The sequence below is a fragment of the Lycium barbarum genome, chromosome 12, assembly GCF_019175385.1.
Source record: "Lycium barbarum isolate Lr01 chromosome 12, ASM1917538v2, whole genome shotgun sequence".
Taxonomy (NCBI): Eukaryota; Viridiplantae; Streptophyta; class Magnoliopsida; order Solanales; family Solanaceae; genus Lycium; species Lycium barbarum.
The window spans coordinates 85,995,516-86,013,227 of record NC_083348.1 but is presented as its reverse complement, the minus strand read 5'-3'; the positions used below and the strand labels follow the sequence as shown (position 1 = coordinate 86,013,227).

Genomic DNA, 17,712 nt, shown 5'->3' with positions numbered 1-17,712 from the left:
GCTTCCACTTCTTGTATGCACTGCTATTTTCCGGTCCGTCAGTAGGAGTACTTGTGTAACTACCATTAACAACATCCCACAAATCCTCTCCCACAAGGTATGACTCCATACATGTCTTCCATACCTTGTAATTGGACTGATGCAACAACTCCATCCCCAGTCCATTAACACGGCCGCTTACATCCATTTAGAGAAACCAGTTGAATCTAACTCTAACCCGATCTTGAAATAAAATTCAGAAGTCAACTATGACTATGGCTCTGATACCATGTAGAGAAATATAGTAGAAGAAAAGTAAATCCGAGAAACCTCCTGCTAACCCAAGATCGTTACTAAGATTGGAAGATTCAACTAAAGAAGAGGAAGCTTTGGAAAGGAGAATTTTGTAATGGATGAAGACTCTTGAATTGGCTTGAATGACTTTCAATTGGGTTGATTAGAAATGTACAAGATCATCCCTATTTATAGTTATCTATGGATGATTCTAGATACTCTTCTAGATACATCTACAAGAAAATTCTAGCAACCTTTATCTTCTAGTAATACTCTAGAACATCTAGATATTTCTATAAGATAATTATCTAAGATGCTACACTAGACCATTCTATATATTCTTCTAAATATCTATGATACTTATTCTTCCAAAAAATTAACTTTAAATTTTCACAGTTGGTGGTGATGACAAATACAAGACTAGTTAACTTCAATCAGCTGACTGCAGTTCTTGTGTTTTTACTCATGAGAGAAATGGAATAGTGTGCAAGAAGTGATATTTGGTCTTTCTAATAACATGATAAAAGAAAGGAAGCAAACAATAAGTTCAATTCCTAGAGGGTGTTTGGATTGACTTATTTTAAGTACTTATTGACTTTTAAGCTCTTTTCTAGTCTTTGTGGTGTTTGAGAAAGATAAAAAGTATTTTTAAACACTTATTTTTAGGCTTAAAAAGTACAAAAATAAGCCGAAAGTCAAAAGTTAGTTTATTCTCAACTTATGGCTTTTGACTTTTAATTTATAAGCTACTTTTAAAAAGTTAATCCAAACACGTAACCATAGTAGTTATACCAGATTTGGTAGCAGAAGCTTTGTATCCGCATTGTTTGTTCCCATGAATGCGTTTTATCTAATGTTACTTTGTTTTGAATAATGACTCCATTTGACTCATGATAATCAAAGGAGCATTGTAAAACTCATTAGGGATTAATAAATAATTGATCTGTCGAAGCTGATCACTTTTTTTTTTTCTCCCACTGGGGACATGAACACAGCTCTTACATATATACCACTTGTTTGGGTAAGTCTGATATAAAGGAAAACTGAGACATTGAGTACCAAATATGTGCCACGGCATCAAATTTCTTTTTACTAACCTCTCAACAAGTATTTTTTTTTAATATCAACTGAGCATTTTATTCATCTTCCAAAAAGAGTACAGAGGATTTGAAGGACTGAAACTAAGTTCAACTTTCTCTATTACATTAGACTATCTTTAATACAAAGAGAGATAAGGAAAATTCTATTGGTAATTGGGTACACGGTCCATTTAGCCTTAACGTACGAGGTAACCAATCTATACATAAAGTAGGATCCCTCCAAAAAAAATAGCTCTGAAATTGTATAAAAATTCATGATTCAAGGTGGTTCAAATGTGATCCCTCTTTTTCCCTGTTGGAATTTTGATGACGCATGCCCCATTTGTCTACGGTCATGAGCCCCTTAACGTGTGCTGGTAATCCAGTGAAACCATAGAAGATGAGACTGAGGAGAATCATAAAACATGAGACTGAGGAGAAACATAACTCAGATTAACTAGTTTGTCAGCAATTTGATTAGCTTTGTTAGTTAAACTTGGAACAATATTGACCAAGAACTAGTAAAACAGAAAACAACTTATCGAATCACTGCTGCGTTGTGGCAAGCCACTGCCTAGCGATTTCAGACCGACTATGGTGCATATCGCCCGGTTGCTCCCCAAGGTTCCACAGCACTTCCAAACACTTGCACGAATGACTGAAAGTTTGGAGTTTGCACAAACAATAGCCTAGAAAATAGAATTAAAAGAATAACTTTGAAGAAGAGGAAGACATGTTTTTCGATGTGTCAATGAGAGAACTCTCTACCGGTATATATGGGTAGAAGGTAAGATCTCAGAGGAGATCAGAAATGTCCCCTAACGTTTGGAAAATAAAGATCACCATTAAATCAGTAATGGACAAATATTTAATTATGGATAGAAGATGAAAACAACGTTGCACTAAATTAATTCTGGAGTAAGCGAGGCCACTCTCTTATTCTAGTCAATCTACTAGCCCAATAAAGAACTTCTTATTATAAAGAGGAAGGAAAGTCTTTCCACTACCAATGAATGAGGAAAAGACTTTCCGCTACCAACGAATGGGACATTTGCATTTCAGAGAAGAAAAAAAAAAAGTAAGATAAAATGAACCCATGAGGAAACTTTAACTTTACATTACCTGTTACACAAGGAATACATAATTCCCACAAGCTTCCCTTTACTCATGCTTCCCTTAGTTCCATAGTTTCCTGAACACATGTTTAACATGTTTCAACAAGATTAGCTCATTTTTATGTTCATATTAGTTGAGTTTTGAGCCGTTGACCCTACAGAAGACTTCTTTTAGTAGTAAAAATTAGTCCTACTGAAGTAGATTATTATAATGGGAGTAAAGAATTGTTGCTCTAAACAATTATATAATCATGACACGAATCATATATCACATGATACTCTTTCTTTATAATCTTAGGTTAGTGTACCTAATTGCATATCTTATACTAGTCCTTTTGACAAGTAATAAAGGATTGAGTTAGACACATCTTAAAAATACAAACTTTCACCATACCCACACTGACAAGTGTAGTGTTGCAAAAACACAATTTAGAATATATACTTTTCACATTCTTATCTTAAATTTATAATTTGAAATTGATTACCCAATCCACCTTATCTTACTATTAAAATAATAGAAGTTTGAAATTACCGCGTTTCTTAATTTTTTTGTATTCTTAATATATATCACTTACTCTTCAGTTCAATACCATTTCTCAGGTTTATTCCACCTCAAAATCTTGTACCATTTCTTTTTCCTTTACTTATTTACCCTTTTTTTTTTTACTGTATAAGTACCTTTACATTTCTTTTCTTGATTTTTTACAGCTTGTGGAATTTGATTGGAAGAGATGGGTGGGTTTGAGCTCAAATGGTTTGTAAGAGTAGTTGTTGTTCTAATGATGGTTCTAAATATTCTTGGCTGGGGCAAAGATGGACACTATGTTATCTGTAAAATTGCTGAGGTAAATGAAGTATTTTTTATTTAAAAAAATAAAAAATAAAATTGGTCACCATTATTTTTGTTCTGCTAATCTGTGTACTTTCTGAGTCAAATCTTGAAGAGAGTGATTGTTTGGATAAATGGGGTGTTTAATCTTGCTCCTTTTTTATGAGTTTGTTCATAAAGGTTGAATCTTTATGTACTTGGAGGTATTTGCGTTGACTTGTTTGATTTCTATTTGGCATTGACCTGAATTAATTAGTCTTTTGAGGGATTTTATGGGTGTGCATCCATTGTTGCAGATGGTAGTTTGTAGCATATAGCTATTTGTTAACCAATCCAAAATGGAATGACAGTAACCAAACCAAAGATTGAAGGAAATATAGAGAAGAAAATAACAAAATAGCGAGAGAAAAAAAGAAGATAGAGTTTCCTTCATTGATTAATGCTTTAATATTGTGGCTACAGCTGAATATGAAGATTGTAGTAGTAATCTGGAACAGCAGGACATTGTAGACATCACCATCTTAACAAACTGAATTAGAAACTACACTGTTGTTTATGAAACTCAAACATGCTAACTTTGGAAGCTCATGGTACTATCCATTACATAGTTCTCTTCTCGATAGAATCATCTGATCTGGGTAACTTGATCTGGCAATTATGTGGTGTCTATGTGAGAGAATTTGGGGCCTCCCTTTGCTTTTGTCTTTCATACTACCCCCCTTGTAATGTGCTTTCATTGATGTTTTAAATAGGTAGTCTTCATGTGCTTCAAATAATTCTGAGTTCTGTTGAGACATTCCCATAAACTTGTTATGGTGGACACCCTTATGCTTTTGACCGATTTTATCTAAAGTTTGTCCCTGCACTTCAAATTAGGCAAAGTCTTTAGTTTTTTTCTTTGAGTGGAAGCAAGCATATGGAAAAGAATTGACAAAATAACAAAATAAAATAAAATTGGTCGAGCTCTTCTTAATGTGAATCTCTTGGGTCTTTCAGGAATATCTAACAGCAGATGCTTTGGCTGCTGTCAAAGCTTTACTCCCAGAGCAAGCCGAAGGTGATCTTGCAGCTGTCTGCTCGTGGGCTGATCATGTTCGCTTCCACTACCACTGGAGTTCTCCATTACACTATGTAGATACACCTGATTTCTTCTGCAATTACAAATATTGCCGTAAGTCGCACTACATAGTTGACATTTTTTCTGTTATAATGATAAACCCTGATATGACATATTAAGGTAAATCTTTTAATGCACAGCTTTGAGCCATTAATAACCTTGGTCTACTTTCTGACAGGAGACTGCCATGACGGGTATGGACGCAGGGACAGGTGTGTTACAGGAGCAATATACAACTACTCAATGCAACTATCACAGGGATACTATGATTTGAATTCAGAAAAATGTGAGGAAGACTGTCCCCTGTGTTATTGGTGCATTTATTGGATCAGAACTAATTATTTCTAGTGACAGACAACTTGACTGAAGCACTTATGTTCTTGTCTCATTTTGTTGGTGACGTACATCAGGTCAGCTCACCTTTCCTGAAACCTTCGTGTATTTAACTGTAAATAAACACAAATGTATGTGTCTGCATATAAATGCTCGGAACTACTTCGATAAGTTTCTTTTAGTTGTAAATACTTGATTAAAGGATAAGTTTCTTTTAGTCTTAAAAAATAATAACGTCCGTTCAATGACACCTGAACCTTGTAATCAAGTGACCAGCTACTTTTATTAGAACTTCCATAAACAATTGTTTTGGACCTTGTTTCGATCATCTACTGGTCTTGTAAAAGTTGGTTGTCTGGGGGAAACTTTAGCATGTGACTTATACGCCTGATTTTTGAGAAAAAAAAATTCCAAGCCTGTGGGTCACGCAACAAGTTTATGTTTTTTTTTTTTTTTTTGTGTGTGTGTGTCTCACAGATTATCTTCTTATAAACGAGTTGCATCTTTGCCTTCTGTCGTGTGAATGTCTGAATTATGATCTTGAGACGGGATTACTGATTAAAAGACAATTATGATCATGAGACAGACTTCATTGAATCTGAAGCTTGTACACATATATTTGATGTTTCTTAACTATCCGAATTTGAGCGGTGATCAGGAAAAGAAAATGGAAGTCCTGAAAAGTAAATTTAATTTTATCTTGTTTTGTTTTCTGTGCGCAGCCTCTTCATTGTGGTTTCATTGGAGATCTTGGTGGAAACACTATAATAGTTCGTTGGTACAGGAGGAAGACTAATTTGCACCATGTAGGTTGTGAGTTTCTTTTGAGTATCAATTCATTCTGATCTCATTTTTTTGGATCACTAAATAAAATTGTTGAAGTGTAACATCTTCGAGCAGACTTATTCGCTTCATGTTACCATTAATTATACAAAGTGTCTATTATTTATAGTCCTTTTCATTTGAAATATATTTAGATAGAGACCCTCTTTCTAACTCTCAAATTATGTATTCACTTTTCTCTACTTTGAAAAAAAGGCAAGTTTTGAGCATTCTTCTTAGCTTTTAACTGTCAAATAAGACTAGACAAGTAGTATATGCATCTTAAACTGCATGAGTACAAGAGAAGGGGTGTACTTTGAAACTTTAAATTATTTAATGTGAACCATGCACAAATCAGATATCTATTTGGAAACAGTACGTGTAACTTCTTGACTTAACTTCATTCAGGTATGGGATACCATGATTATTGAATCTGCATTAAAGACATACTACAAACGTGACCTCATGTTAATGACACAAGCTCTTCTGAGAAACATCACTGTAAGTTTTTCCTAGCTTATGGAGAAAATCTTTCTTCAATAATATGTAAATTCAGATAGTTTAGGAGAAAAAGTTAAATTAAAAAACTCTTTCTTTCCAAATGATGTTTCATTGTCAAGAAATAAGAGGAAGGTTATGTAATGGATGTTCAAAAGGTTATAAGGATGTTCAACCACTGTCTCTAAGAGGAGTTGCTTCCATGACTCTGCAAGTTTGTGCAATTTTCTTGTTGTTTCGGATGTTTAGATTGCTCTAACACTTGAACTTGTTAAGCTCAAAACTTAGCAGTTTGAGTATGTCTCTTTCACTAGACTCTCAAGACCTGGAGAAAACATCGTGTTCTTGATACTTGTTAAAGGAAAAGAGACAGTTTAATCGTTGATCCTGTCATTTCTTCTATTCTCTTTATTTCCGTCATCACTTCTAATTTATGTACTTGTATCTGGAAATAGCATGAATGGTCCGATGATGTTCCATCTTGGGAAAATTGCACGAAGATGGTTTGTCCTGACCCGTAAGTTTCCATTTCGTTTTTGTCCCTTATAACCTTCATCCCATTCTCCCTCATTTTTTTTCTTTGCCTTGCGGGTTAAGGTGTTTTTATCTTTGACTTTGCTTGAGATATATTCAGCTCACTAGCTCAGGGCTAGGTGATTTTATTTCATGTTGGAGAGAATATAGTATGCAATATAAACTCTGTTAGTCAAGTGCATATGAATTAAGTTGCCATTAGAACATTGTAGAGTTTAAACTCACCCAGGGCACGAGGTCCCTAGTTGAACTCCATGTAATCCAAGTGTTGCAGCGTTTGTTACTTCCCCACTGCCTTTCCACTTGCTCTGTTACCATATGTGCATCTATCATTTTCCATGCTTTCTGTAAAATTGAATAGAACAAAGTAAAGCTCCTAGGACTATAAGTACGCCATGCTGTATGTAAATTTTCTTTTTGATCGAGATTCCTTGTGATTCATGGAAGTAACGATTGTGAGGAACGAGTAGTCCAAAGGATTGTTAAGGATCAATACAAAATCTACTTTGTCAGGAAACTCAAGAAAAGGGCCCCTAGGTTTTGGCTCAATTGGCAAAGTTTAAGGGACTTGTATACTAGGTCCCAAGTCATAGCATGTCCAGTATTTAAGTGGAGAAGGTAGAGGGACTGGCCTATCATTCTCAAGTTCTGAAGGCTGCGGTTGGCTCCAGACAGATTTCTCACTTATCCAAAAAAAAAAAAAAAAAAAAGCTAAAGATAAGGTGGAGAATTGTCAAGATTTTATGTCTTGAATTACTATTTGAGATGATCTTAATTCAAATATTTTCATCTTTCTGAGAATTTCTAAAGATTCAATATATTGCATGTTGAAATGAAAAGGGAAAATAAAATTACTTGTAAGGGATCTCCAAAAGTCTTGAAAGGTTTGCTAATCCCGTCCTATAAATAGATGAACTTTTGCTCATTTTGGATCATCAATTCCAGAGGCAATCCATCCTTGTATAGAAGGAGTTTCAGAGAGAATATTAAGGGCATTTAGTTACATGGATCAGGGGGGTTATCCCAGTATAGAATTTGGGATTAAATTTGTCCAGTGTTTGGTTGTGGGTATTGGCTAAAACCTGAAAAGTTTGATACCAAAATCTTGGGATTACCTATCCCATATAGAAGGTGGAATTATAATTGGGATAACCTTGTTTTGAACCAAACAATCTCTTGGAGTATTAAGTACTAGAAAACATACTGAGTGAATATCTTTGCGAGCGTATATGTGTCTCTTTGGTTATTTTTTGGATTAATTTAAGATACTCTAGCTTTTATCTGTAGTTTGGTGAATTGCTCTTATCTTGTCATGGACATAGGTATAACTGACTAAACCATGTCAATATGTGTTTCCTTATATTAATGAGTAATTGTATTTTTTGTAAGTATATTATTAATGAGTTATTGTCTTCAAGGATTAATGAATCTTGCACTAAGGGGGTGCGATCCATATATAAAAGAATGCACTATATAAAACAATGCACTTTTTTGAGGAACTCGCTTTTACAGGTATGCTTCTGAAAGTATCCGCTTGGCCTGCAAATTTGCCTACAGAAATGCAACCCCGGGAAGCACTTTAACAGGTAAGAGCTGATTCTCTGTGGTCTTCTTTTACTTTCTAGCTTTTATGTGAACTCTGTGCTTGGCATTCACAAAGAGTTTGTATTGGAAGTCCCTCTTAATCGTCCAATTAGATCAGGAAAAGGATAAAACTGAAATTGCTTTATGAACAAGTTTCACTTCTTAATCAGGGGAAGCTTTTCCTTTGTGGCTCATGATGTGTAAATGTTATTCAGTTTTTATCCTAAAAAATTAGTACAAATTTTTTTTTTGTCCTTATCTCTTCATTATTATTACATGATCTTGCTTTGCCTTTAGATAGATCCATTTTCTTAACATATTTTTCCTACAAATCAACTACCTATAAAATATACCAATATATACGTGGAAAGCCAAGCTATGTTCTTTCTGTAACAGTTATTAGCTGACATTGAGAAAGCCAAGCTATGTTCTTTCTGTAACAGTTATTAGCTGACATTGAGAAAGCCAAGCTATGTGCATCATGAAATATTACACAAGATTGTATTCAATATATTTCCATGTCTCATAGTTCACTAATCTTTCTCTGTCCGTTATTGCCCAGATGATTACTTCCTCTCTCGGCTTCCTGTTGTGGAGAAGAGGTTGGCGCAAAGTGGGGTCCGCTTGGCTGAAGTTCTCAACCGGATTTTCACTAAAAGACGATCAGTTGCTGCACAATGAAGATAAACTGCAGAAGGAAGTCACAGAGAGGGACCCACTCTATGCAACTTCCTTCATTACTTGGAGTTTCCCTCACACCAAGAACTGAAACCTACCTAAAATGCCTTGCAAGTCAATCATCATTTAAAAAGGTGTAATAAATTGTACCTTCAAATGTACAACTAGTCATCACATGTGACAGATGCTGCTGTCATATTAGAATATGCTCTATGTTGCTTCTATGGATAATCTACTTCTATTTACGTAAGATAGGAGGAATCTTCTGCTTGTACACAATAACCGTTTGAACATTTTGTATATATAGAATAAATCCCATTTTGGTGGGACATTTCTGGTTTTCAATACTTGTCAAGTCATTGAACTTCATTTTACTTCTTTTAGGATGTTGAGATTAACTTCATTAAGCATTATTTTCTTCCTCTGTCTTGCTTTTATTAACCAATCTAGTGTTGAAGCATGGAGCAAAGAGGGTCATATGATGACTTGTCGGATCGCGCAGGTATATTCTTGATATTCATTAAGCAAGAGGCAAATGTTTTGTTTTTCCAAATAAGAAGAATTATTGCATGTGGAAATAGGACCTGTTGAATGATGAGGCAGCTCATGCAGTTAAGATGTTGTTGCCGGAATATGTTAATGGCGACTTGTCGGCCCTCTGCGTGTGGCCGGACCAAGTCCGGCATTGGTATAAGTATAGGTGGACAAGCCCTCTACACTTCATTGATACCCCAGATAAAGCTTGCAACTTTGATTATGAAAGTGAGTCAAATGCATAAAAAAATAAAAAATAAAAAGAGAGAGATGTCATTCTCTTTTTTCACATATTATTGATCCTATAATATTATGATCGACTTGAGCAATGAATTCATATTGTTGTTTTGCATGGTGAAAAGGGGACTGTCACGATCAACATGGAGTGAAGGATATGTGTGTTGCTGGTGCAATTCAGAACTTTACCACTCAACTCTCTCATTACCGAGAGGGAACTTCTGATCGCCGATGTAAGAATCAAAACAGTAAATCTTTTTACACTGTCAGTGAATAAAACTGAAACATGAGAGAAACACATATAAATAACTAAGTTCACACCATGGAGATTGATCTTCCATTTTCTCTTATTGTTTGGGTTGATTCACTTATGCTGCATTTTAATTCAACTTTTGGGGTTGATAATTACAGATAATATGACAGAGGCCTTGTTATTCTTGTCACATTTCATGGGAGATATCCATCAAGTATTCAGTCACTCCTTTTTTTTTTGGCATTGGAAACTTCATTTTGAACATTGCATATATAATAGGAACGTATGATAGAAAGTAAAACTTGTTAATTTCCTTGCGGTTTTGGTGCTTTCAGCCAATGCATGTTGGCTTTACAAGTGATGCAGGAGGAAATAGTATTGATTTGCGCTGGTTTAGGCACAAGTCAAACTTGCACCATGTAAGTATATCTATAGCTAGTAGTATATCTCTGATTTAAAGTTATTGAGTTCATAGTGGATCGATGTGATTTATTACGTACATAAATTTGTGTAGATTGATCTGAAGTCATTAATTATCATAAGCTTAATGCGGTTTGATAATGAAAAAGATTATTAACGGCTTATATTTCTTCGTAAAATGAGAATAAAAATAACAATAATTTTACTGGTTTTAGGTATGGGACAGAGAGATCATTCTAACAGCTGCAAAAGACTACTATGCAAAGGATGTAAACCTCCTTGAAGAAGACATTGAAGGAAACTTCACTGACGTAAGAGTTGTATTAATTTTCTCTAGGATTAAAATTATTTTTGTCATATAGATAGTTAATTTCTATGATTGATGGGGTTATGCACATACTTCAGGGAATTTGGTCTGATGATCTTGCTTCTTGGAGGGAATGTGGCAGTCTCTTTTCTTGTGTGAACAAGTGAGTTATTCTTTTTTCCCTTATTGTTTTACCATTCATCTAAAAAATAATTTACTTTCTAATATTAAGAAGTATGGTGAAAGTTTAGAATTCCTCCTCCCTTAATCAGGAGACCTCATGTTCGAATCATAATGGAGTGATTTACTTCCCTTAGTGGATCCATTTGACACGAATTCAAATTAGTCGGGTTAGTAGGCTTCAGACACCAAATGATTAGACCAAAAAAATATGGGCCATTTGCACGATTGCCCTTCAAAGGCACTGGTCTTTAATTTTTGCCCCTCAAATTGGTGGTCTTTAATTTTTGTCCTTCGCCTAATATCCTGAGGTCGTGGGTTCAAATTCCAGCTCAATTAAAAAAATATCGTAAGGCAGAGTTTCGTAGCAAAATTTAGACCTATTCGGGCAAAAGTTAAGCCTCAAGCAGAGTTTTGCAAAATTTTAACTGAATTAAAAAAAAAAATGTGTTAATACAAACCTCTACCTCAAGGAAAATCTCTCTTAAGGCAGAGTTTGAACTCTGCCTTACGAATCCAAACTATAACTTGCGATTTTTTAAAAAAAAATTTACTAAGCGGGAGTTCGAACCCTGAACCAAGGGATTTTTAGCGAAAGACAAAATTTAAAGATCACCAATTTGAAGGGCAAAAATTAAAGACTAGTGCCTTTAAAGGGCATAGCGCACAAAAAATGGAAAAAAATATAGTGCAACTTTTCTTGTACTAGCATACCACGTCATTTTATTTTAGTATAAATTATACAATAGGATTGACTAGGTGTCACTACTAGAATGAATAAAAACGGAAAGTTCGCTTTAAAAACGTTCTAAAGATTTTATAACAATAATAATATTATGGTCAAAAGTTAAGAAATTGGTCGCAGAAATCACAGAAGGAATTGCTATTGGGGATTAATCTTATACGCACTGATAATGTAAATGTACACAATCATTGCAATTTAATTTAGCGTAAAAAAAAAAAAACTTGAAAAATGGAAAATGATTGTTGATGTGATTTTCCAGGTTTGCAACGGAAAGTATAAATATAGCTTGCAAATGGGGATACAAAGATGTTGAAGCTGGGGAAACCTTATCAGGTATTCACAAAAAATTTGGAAAATAATTTACTATAAAATACGCTAGAATATATTAGTACTGAAAAAAGAAAAAATGCAGTTTCATTAACGTTTTCATTTACTTATTTTAAAATTTTCTTTTATGCAGATGATTACTTCAATTCAAGACTCCCAATTGTGATGAAACGTATAGCACAAGGTGGAGTGCGATTAGCCATGCTTCTGAACAAGGTTTTTGGAGATTTTCAAGAAGATTCAGTTGCAGCAACTTAATTGATTAGCAAATGAATTTTAATAAAATAAATAAAAACCTTATAGTAGTTAAAAAGTGTCATTTTTAGGCATCATAGGAATGCCCTCCGTATAACTCGAGATGATACACATCTTGTGTCCTGATTTAACCAGTCTTACAATTCATGGTTGTATTTAAATTCCTGTAATTACCCACAGTGATGTTACTAAAAGTGTAATTGTATTTAGCTTGTTTTTATGGCAAAATATAAATTTATAAATTTGCGTTCTTGGCTCATATATATGGTCAATTGGCTTTGTAGCTTGCTCCTTACAATTTTATTTTAATTTTATGTGTTTTTTTATAAGAAATCTAAAAGTAAAACACGAGAGATTTTAGTAGAATTATTTTTTCTATTCAAATTGTAAAAGCTATGTTCTCATAATAGTAAAGTGTAGGTCAACGAGATAGCTCGGAGCTAGTCTCTCAACTAACCAACAAGTTTTTTTTGTTTTGTTTTTGTTTTTAGTGACATAATATACAAGAAAATTTTCGGAATTTGTATGGCAAGAGAAAAACTAATTTTTTGTATGTCAGAATCGAGAACATTAAGCTAAAGGAATTCAAAATTACTGTCATTTTAATTAGTTTTGAGAATACTTAAGAAGAGGGTCAAGAATTCTTAAATTATATTTGATTAATATTCCCTTCAAACTAATAGCTAAGTGATAAGATACAAGAAAATGATTAGGAAATCGTCATGGATCAAGTCATGGCAAGAATAAATAAAGAAACCAAGAAGCCCATATCATGGTCTCTTACGTGTGAGATTCATTTCATTAGCACAAAAAATGGGAAATGGAAGTCAAAGAAAAAGAAAGAAAGGACTTAGATAGAAGAAACAAAAATAGTAGACGTCGGCTCCTAATATATTGGGAACAAAGTAAATTAAACGTGAAGGAACTATTTTTGGCCGTTGAGAGATGTTATGAGAGGAGAAGGTGACAAATGCCTTTGACACGAAACAACTAATTACGTAGGCCCATACTTAACATGTTTACAGCATTTACAGACCTGTCTTGCTTTAATGCACCACTTAAACATTAAAAGCTTAAGTTCTATGAAATGATATTGTATTAAAAAAAAAAATCACACAATTAAGTTATTTATAAGATAAGTTTAAAGAATTGAAAAGTTTGAAACTTGTAGTTTTACAAATTCATACTAATATTTATATGACCATAAAACTTTTGAAATATAAGAACTTTTTATTAAAAAAATATAAAGCTAATCACTCTTTTTGAAGATGGACTACTAAGAAAAAAGTATCAATAAAGCGGACCAAAGGGGGTAATTAATGATATTCTCATTGTCCCAATCTATATGGTGGTGTTCAACAAATGAGTTTTTCTTTGATTATAATTTTTTCATATTTCGTTTAAATATTTTAAATTGTTATTATTGTGAAATTTTTTTCAAAAAACTTAAAAAATTTATGTCTGAATTTATGATCAAAATTAAGAAGTTTAACTCTCGTAATTCAAATTATGACACAGAAATTAGGACTGAGGGAGTAATTGATCTGCTACTTATTATACAACATTAGAATTAAATTACACCGTCTATAGTATAATTTACTTTTTACCTTGATAGTGTATGAAACTTAGCTTAATCCTTATTATTTTATTCTTTAATTACCCTTTTACTCCTACTTTCTATGGTGTGTTCAAGTTATTCAAGATCAATTGAACTTTCAAGGCCAGATTCTTATAGGTGGTTGAAAACAAACTTTTCTTTTTGATTAGTTCTAGAACAAAAGATAAGAAATAAATATGCATTTAAAATCCTGGGGCAGAAAAGTTTGCACATTTTACAATTCTGTTCTCGAGGGTTTTGATTCTTCTCATTAATAATATTAAAAACCAATTAATTAAAGCCATTCATGTGCGCAATAAGAAAGGTCCTCTCCCTTTCTGTTAAATACTTGAACCAATTCTAAGAGGTCCCTAACTATAGTAAGCCAATTATTAATTAATAAAATATGCATCATATGCTATGTATTATGTACAATATCCTGACTGGTTAAAAATATATTACGTACACAATTAAATAAAATGACAAAAATATTCCTGAGTAACAAATCTAATTTTAAACTTTTCATTTTTACCCCTTAATGAGACAATTTATGGTCATACAAATATTTATGACTCCTTTTAGATCACAAGTTTCAAAAATCTTCTTTTCATTCTTAAATTTTTTGTCCAGTCAAATAACATCACATAAATTGAAAGGGAGTAAGTACTTACTAAACATCAGCATATACGCTTTTGGTAACTGCTTCTTCCATTTAATTTATGTGAAGCAGTTTGACTGAAACAAAGTCCGAAAAAATTAGAAAGATTTTAAAATTTGTGATGTTAAACAAAACAAAAGATTTATGTAACGGTAAAAGCAAGATATTAATAATATAGTAGAAAATTTAAAATCTAATTTTTTAAAAATATATAAAGGTGTTTTTTTTTAAAACATAACATATACTATCTAATAAAAAAACACATTATTCTTTTTGAGACGGATTATGAAAGAAATAGTATCACATATGAAGGAAGTACTAATTAGGAATCTATATATAATATAAAGCTAGACATAGACAAGGTGATGTGGCACCTTTCTATGACCACCATTTCTATTTATCTCCTTTTTTTGATTTTTTATTCTCTAAATATTCATCTTAATTAGTCTATTCTCCTTTCCTTATTATTAATGTGATAATTTCTATCCTCACAATCAATGTGATTAATTTCTGTTAAATGTATTAGTAAAAGCAAAGAATTTTACATCTCCCCACGTCTAGGATTAGTAACGCTTAAATATTTCTTCTTTAAATTTGTTACTAAAGAGTTTAGCTTTATGTTACATTCCCAAAGGTGTCCCATAGCATAATCTTCTTCAGACTAATTTCAGGTGAGGATTTTCTTTGTATTTTTATCCTAACCATTTTTATCAGTTTGTCTTTTTAGATTAGAATTGATTTTTCTTACCAACTTGATTATAATTCCATTTTTCAGAAAGTCTGATCTGTTTTGTTTTTTAGAACAAACAATATAATATTTGCAAACAAATAGACCAGCTAAATTCATGCCTTTAAAGATAGGAGGACAAGTTCAAGACGGACGCCGTTCGAGTGATGCCGCTGCTTCCGATCTCCTGTATTAGTGGTGGTTATGGTGAAGGATTCAATCTCTTGGGATGATTATGAGAGTCCTTGAAGAAGAAGAAGAAGAAGCCAAGTACTCTGATCTGTTTGAATAATCAATTGTTGAATCTTTTGCCTCATTTTTTTGGCGTTTATTTCTTAATTATCTTATGTTGCTCATAAAGTTCTTGTATATAAGGTAGTTGTATTATATATAAACTCTTCATTAGTAGGATGATTGTTTTGTCTTACCTTTCTTTTATTTCTTTTGTTTTCCCTGAGAGAGTTAGTGCTTATTAATTAATGCAATCTTTTATCTGTTAGTAGCATTACTACTTCGAAAACAAATTCATCATTATTCATGGCAGATGGAATAATAAAGAAAAATGAAGCCAAAGGAAAGAACCTGTCTTCTTTTTCTGGTAAGCATTTTTTTCCTCTTTTCCCCACTTTCGATTTTTGTATTTATGTGAATGAACATAATCAAATTTTACCTTAAAGAGCTCATTTACTTAAAAGATGACGAAACAAATAAGAGAAATAGCATGCTCAAACATAATGGAAGCACACAACACTCCTTTTGGACATTGCAATTTTATTTTTGAGAATGGAAGAGAATACAGAAGGTATTGAGTTATACTCTGATCCTTCTGTGAAGATAACTAGAGGCTGACCTCTTCTTTTGTGTTCTCATTCATTATACATTTTTTTTCTCAGAGATATACTTATTCAAGGTAAATATAAAAATATTTATTAGGAGTATAAAAATGTAATGAAACTAAAATTTGTAATAATGATTTTATATATTTACTATAATCACGTAATCCAAAGTTTATATGAAATAATAAGGTTGATATCAGTCAAAACTCGACAAATGTTAGACACACAAGATTTTATATTTGGTTGAAGAGAAGAATGGTGTTGATATCCACCTCTTAAAATTGCAAAATTTTGTACCGTAGGATATTTATGGTCTGATTTTAATTTAATTTTTATTGTGATTCAATATTGTGCAATTTTTTTTTCCTAAGGCATGAATAATTTTACTTTCACTTTACCCTTTTTGATATAGCACCGTCGTGATTACTTCCTTTTTTATTTTTACTACTCATAAGTTTTGTTTTTAAAAGGGAAAAGGATCAAATATACCCCTCTACTTTAGTTTATTAGTCAATTTTGCCCTCCGTTAGCGAAAGTAGTCAAATATACCCCTCCCATTAGTAAAGTGTGCATTTATACCCCTAAGTGGATGGAAATCCCCAAATCAATTGAAATTAACCATTTAACTTAAAAAAACCATGCCCCAACGATTGACCCGCCCCGACCCATGATTTCTATTGTGGTTCCCCTACATATGCAAACAACATGCCGATGAAATTAGCCATTTCAGTTAAATCAATAGATTAACTGGTACTGATTTTGTTAATTTGATCTTCACAATTACATTTTGATGTAGTTGAATGGAGGTGTATTTTCATTTCGCGGAAGAAATCATAAGTAAATCTGTAGATGCTTATTGTGGTGACTAAAATGAGCCTTCAAGATCTATAAAATTAGCATGTACATACTAAACTCAAGACTAAAATGTGAAGCAAAAATGCCACACAAAAGCAAAGCAACACACACAAAAAAAGAAGGTCAAATCCTGAGACCCCATATAATTTGGAATTACTGAAGACTTCCTATATCAAAATCACAGTCTGTTGATAAGTATAAAGTTTGGAGTAGACAATTTTCTGCCTCAAGTCTGTTGAAATCATGGGTCGGGTCAATTGTTGGGCATGCTTTTTTTTTTTTAGTTAAATGATTAATTTCAGCTGATTTGGGGATTTCCATCCACTTAGGGATTTAAATGCACACTTTATTAACGTGAGGGGTATATTTGACTACTTTCGCTAACGGAGGGTGAAGTTGACTAATAAACTAAAGTAGAGGGGTATATTTGACCCTTTTCCCTTTTTAAAAATATTTATTGCAAAATACCTTAACATTAGAGTGTTAAACTTGTATGTTTGGAATATCTTTTGAAGAAAGATTAAAAATAATTTAGTTCCCGCGAAAGTTATTTTGGTTGTTTTTAATATTCAAATATTAAAATGTATTTCGTGAATGATACGATAACAAGTATTGTGTGAATGATGTGATAATATTTCGCGAGCGCGCGAAGCGCGGACAAATTAACTAGTGATTTTTAAAACCTAAAAACCTAATGACGGCCATGATTAATTATCATATTCGCTAAGCAGCCCTTGTTTGACCTAAGAAAAGAAGAAATCAGAACGTGGTCGTTTTGATGGCAGAATATTCCCGTGTTGTTTACGAAATGGCAAAGAGTCAAAGAACCGCCTCTCTTTTCCTTTTGCATTTGCATGCTTTATATATACATATATATATATATATATATATATATATATATATATATTTGCATTGAGCA

At 32.9% G+C, this 17,712-nt stretch overlaps 2 protein-coding genes across 3 annotated transcripts; both read left to right on the top strand.

The window, feature by feature from the left end:
* Positions 1–2,887: 2,887 nt before the first annotated feature.
* On the top strand, positions 2,888–9,207 carry LOC132622201 (endonuclease 4-like). 2 transcript variants are annotated; one of them, XM_060336762.1, is made up of 10 exons: positions 2,888–3,067; positions 3,176–3,312; positions 4,293–4,467; positions 4,592–4,699; positions 4,768–4,823; positions 5,469–5,552; positions 5,977–6,069; positions 6,522–6,583; positions 8,113–8,186; positions 8,747–9,207. In XM_060336762.1, the coding sequence occupies exons 2-10, from the start codon at positions 3,199–3,201 to the stop codon at positions 8,863–8,865; spliced, it is 885 nt and encodes a 294-aa protein (XP_060192745.1). In that variant the 5' UTR covers positions 2,888–3,067; positions 3,176–3,198; the 3' UTR covers positions 8,866–9,207. The 2 variants fall into 2 exon arrangements, with proteins under 2 accessions (XP_060192745.1, XP_060192743.1); XM_060336760.1 differs by having other exon boundaries at positions 2,888–3,089.
* A 22-nt stretch (positions 9,208–9,229) lies between these two features.
* Positions 9,230–12,403, top strand: LOC132622200 (endonuclease 1). The gene is made up of 9 exons (XM_060336759.1): positions 9,230–9,364; positions 9,444–9,624; positions 9,759–9,866; positions 10,045–10,100; positions 10,222–10,305; positions 10,522–10,617; positions 10,712–10,776; positions 11,798–11,871; positions 11,999–12,403. Exons 1-9 carry the CDS (start codon positions 9,248–9,250, stop codon positions 12,121–12,123), a joined length of 906 nt encoding a protein of 301 aa, XP_060192742.1. The 5' UTR covers positions 9,230–9,247; the 3' UTR covers positions 12,124–12,403.
* The last annotated feature ends 5,309 nt before the right edge of the window (positions 12,404–17,712 follow it).

What these genes read in the sequence shown, in the direction of transcription:
- LOC132622201 (XM_060336762.1), top strand. Translation starts at nt 3,199, where the DNA reads ATGGGTGGGTTTGAGCTCAAATGGTTTGTAAGAGTAGTTGTTGTTCTA. An exon ending in TTGTTGGTGACGTACATCAG is followed by an intron (nt 4,824 to 5,468) that starts GTCAGCTCACCT and finishes TTCTGTGCGCAG; the next exon opens with CCTCTTCATTGTGGTTTCAT. An exon ending in CCCGGGAAGCACTTTAACAG is followed by an intron (nt 8,187 to 8,746) that starts GTAAGAGCTGAT and finishes GTTATTGCCCAG; the next exon opens with ATGATTACTTCCTCTCTCGG.
- LOC132622200 (XM_060336759.1), top strand. Translation starts at nt 9,248, where the DNA reads ATGTTGAGATTAACTTCATTAAGCATTATTTTCTTCCTCTGTCTTGCT. An exon ending in GGGAACTTCTGATCGCCGAT is followed by an intron (nt 9,867 to 10,044) that starts GTAAGAATCAAA and finishes TGATAATTACAG; the next exon opens with ATAATATGACAGAGGCCTTG. An exon ending in AGCTGGGGAAACCTTATCAG is followed by an intron (nt 11,872 to 11,998) that starts GTATTCACAAAA and finishes TCTTTTATGCAG; the next exon opens with ATGATTACTTCAATTCAAGA.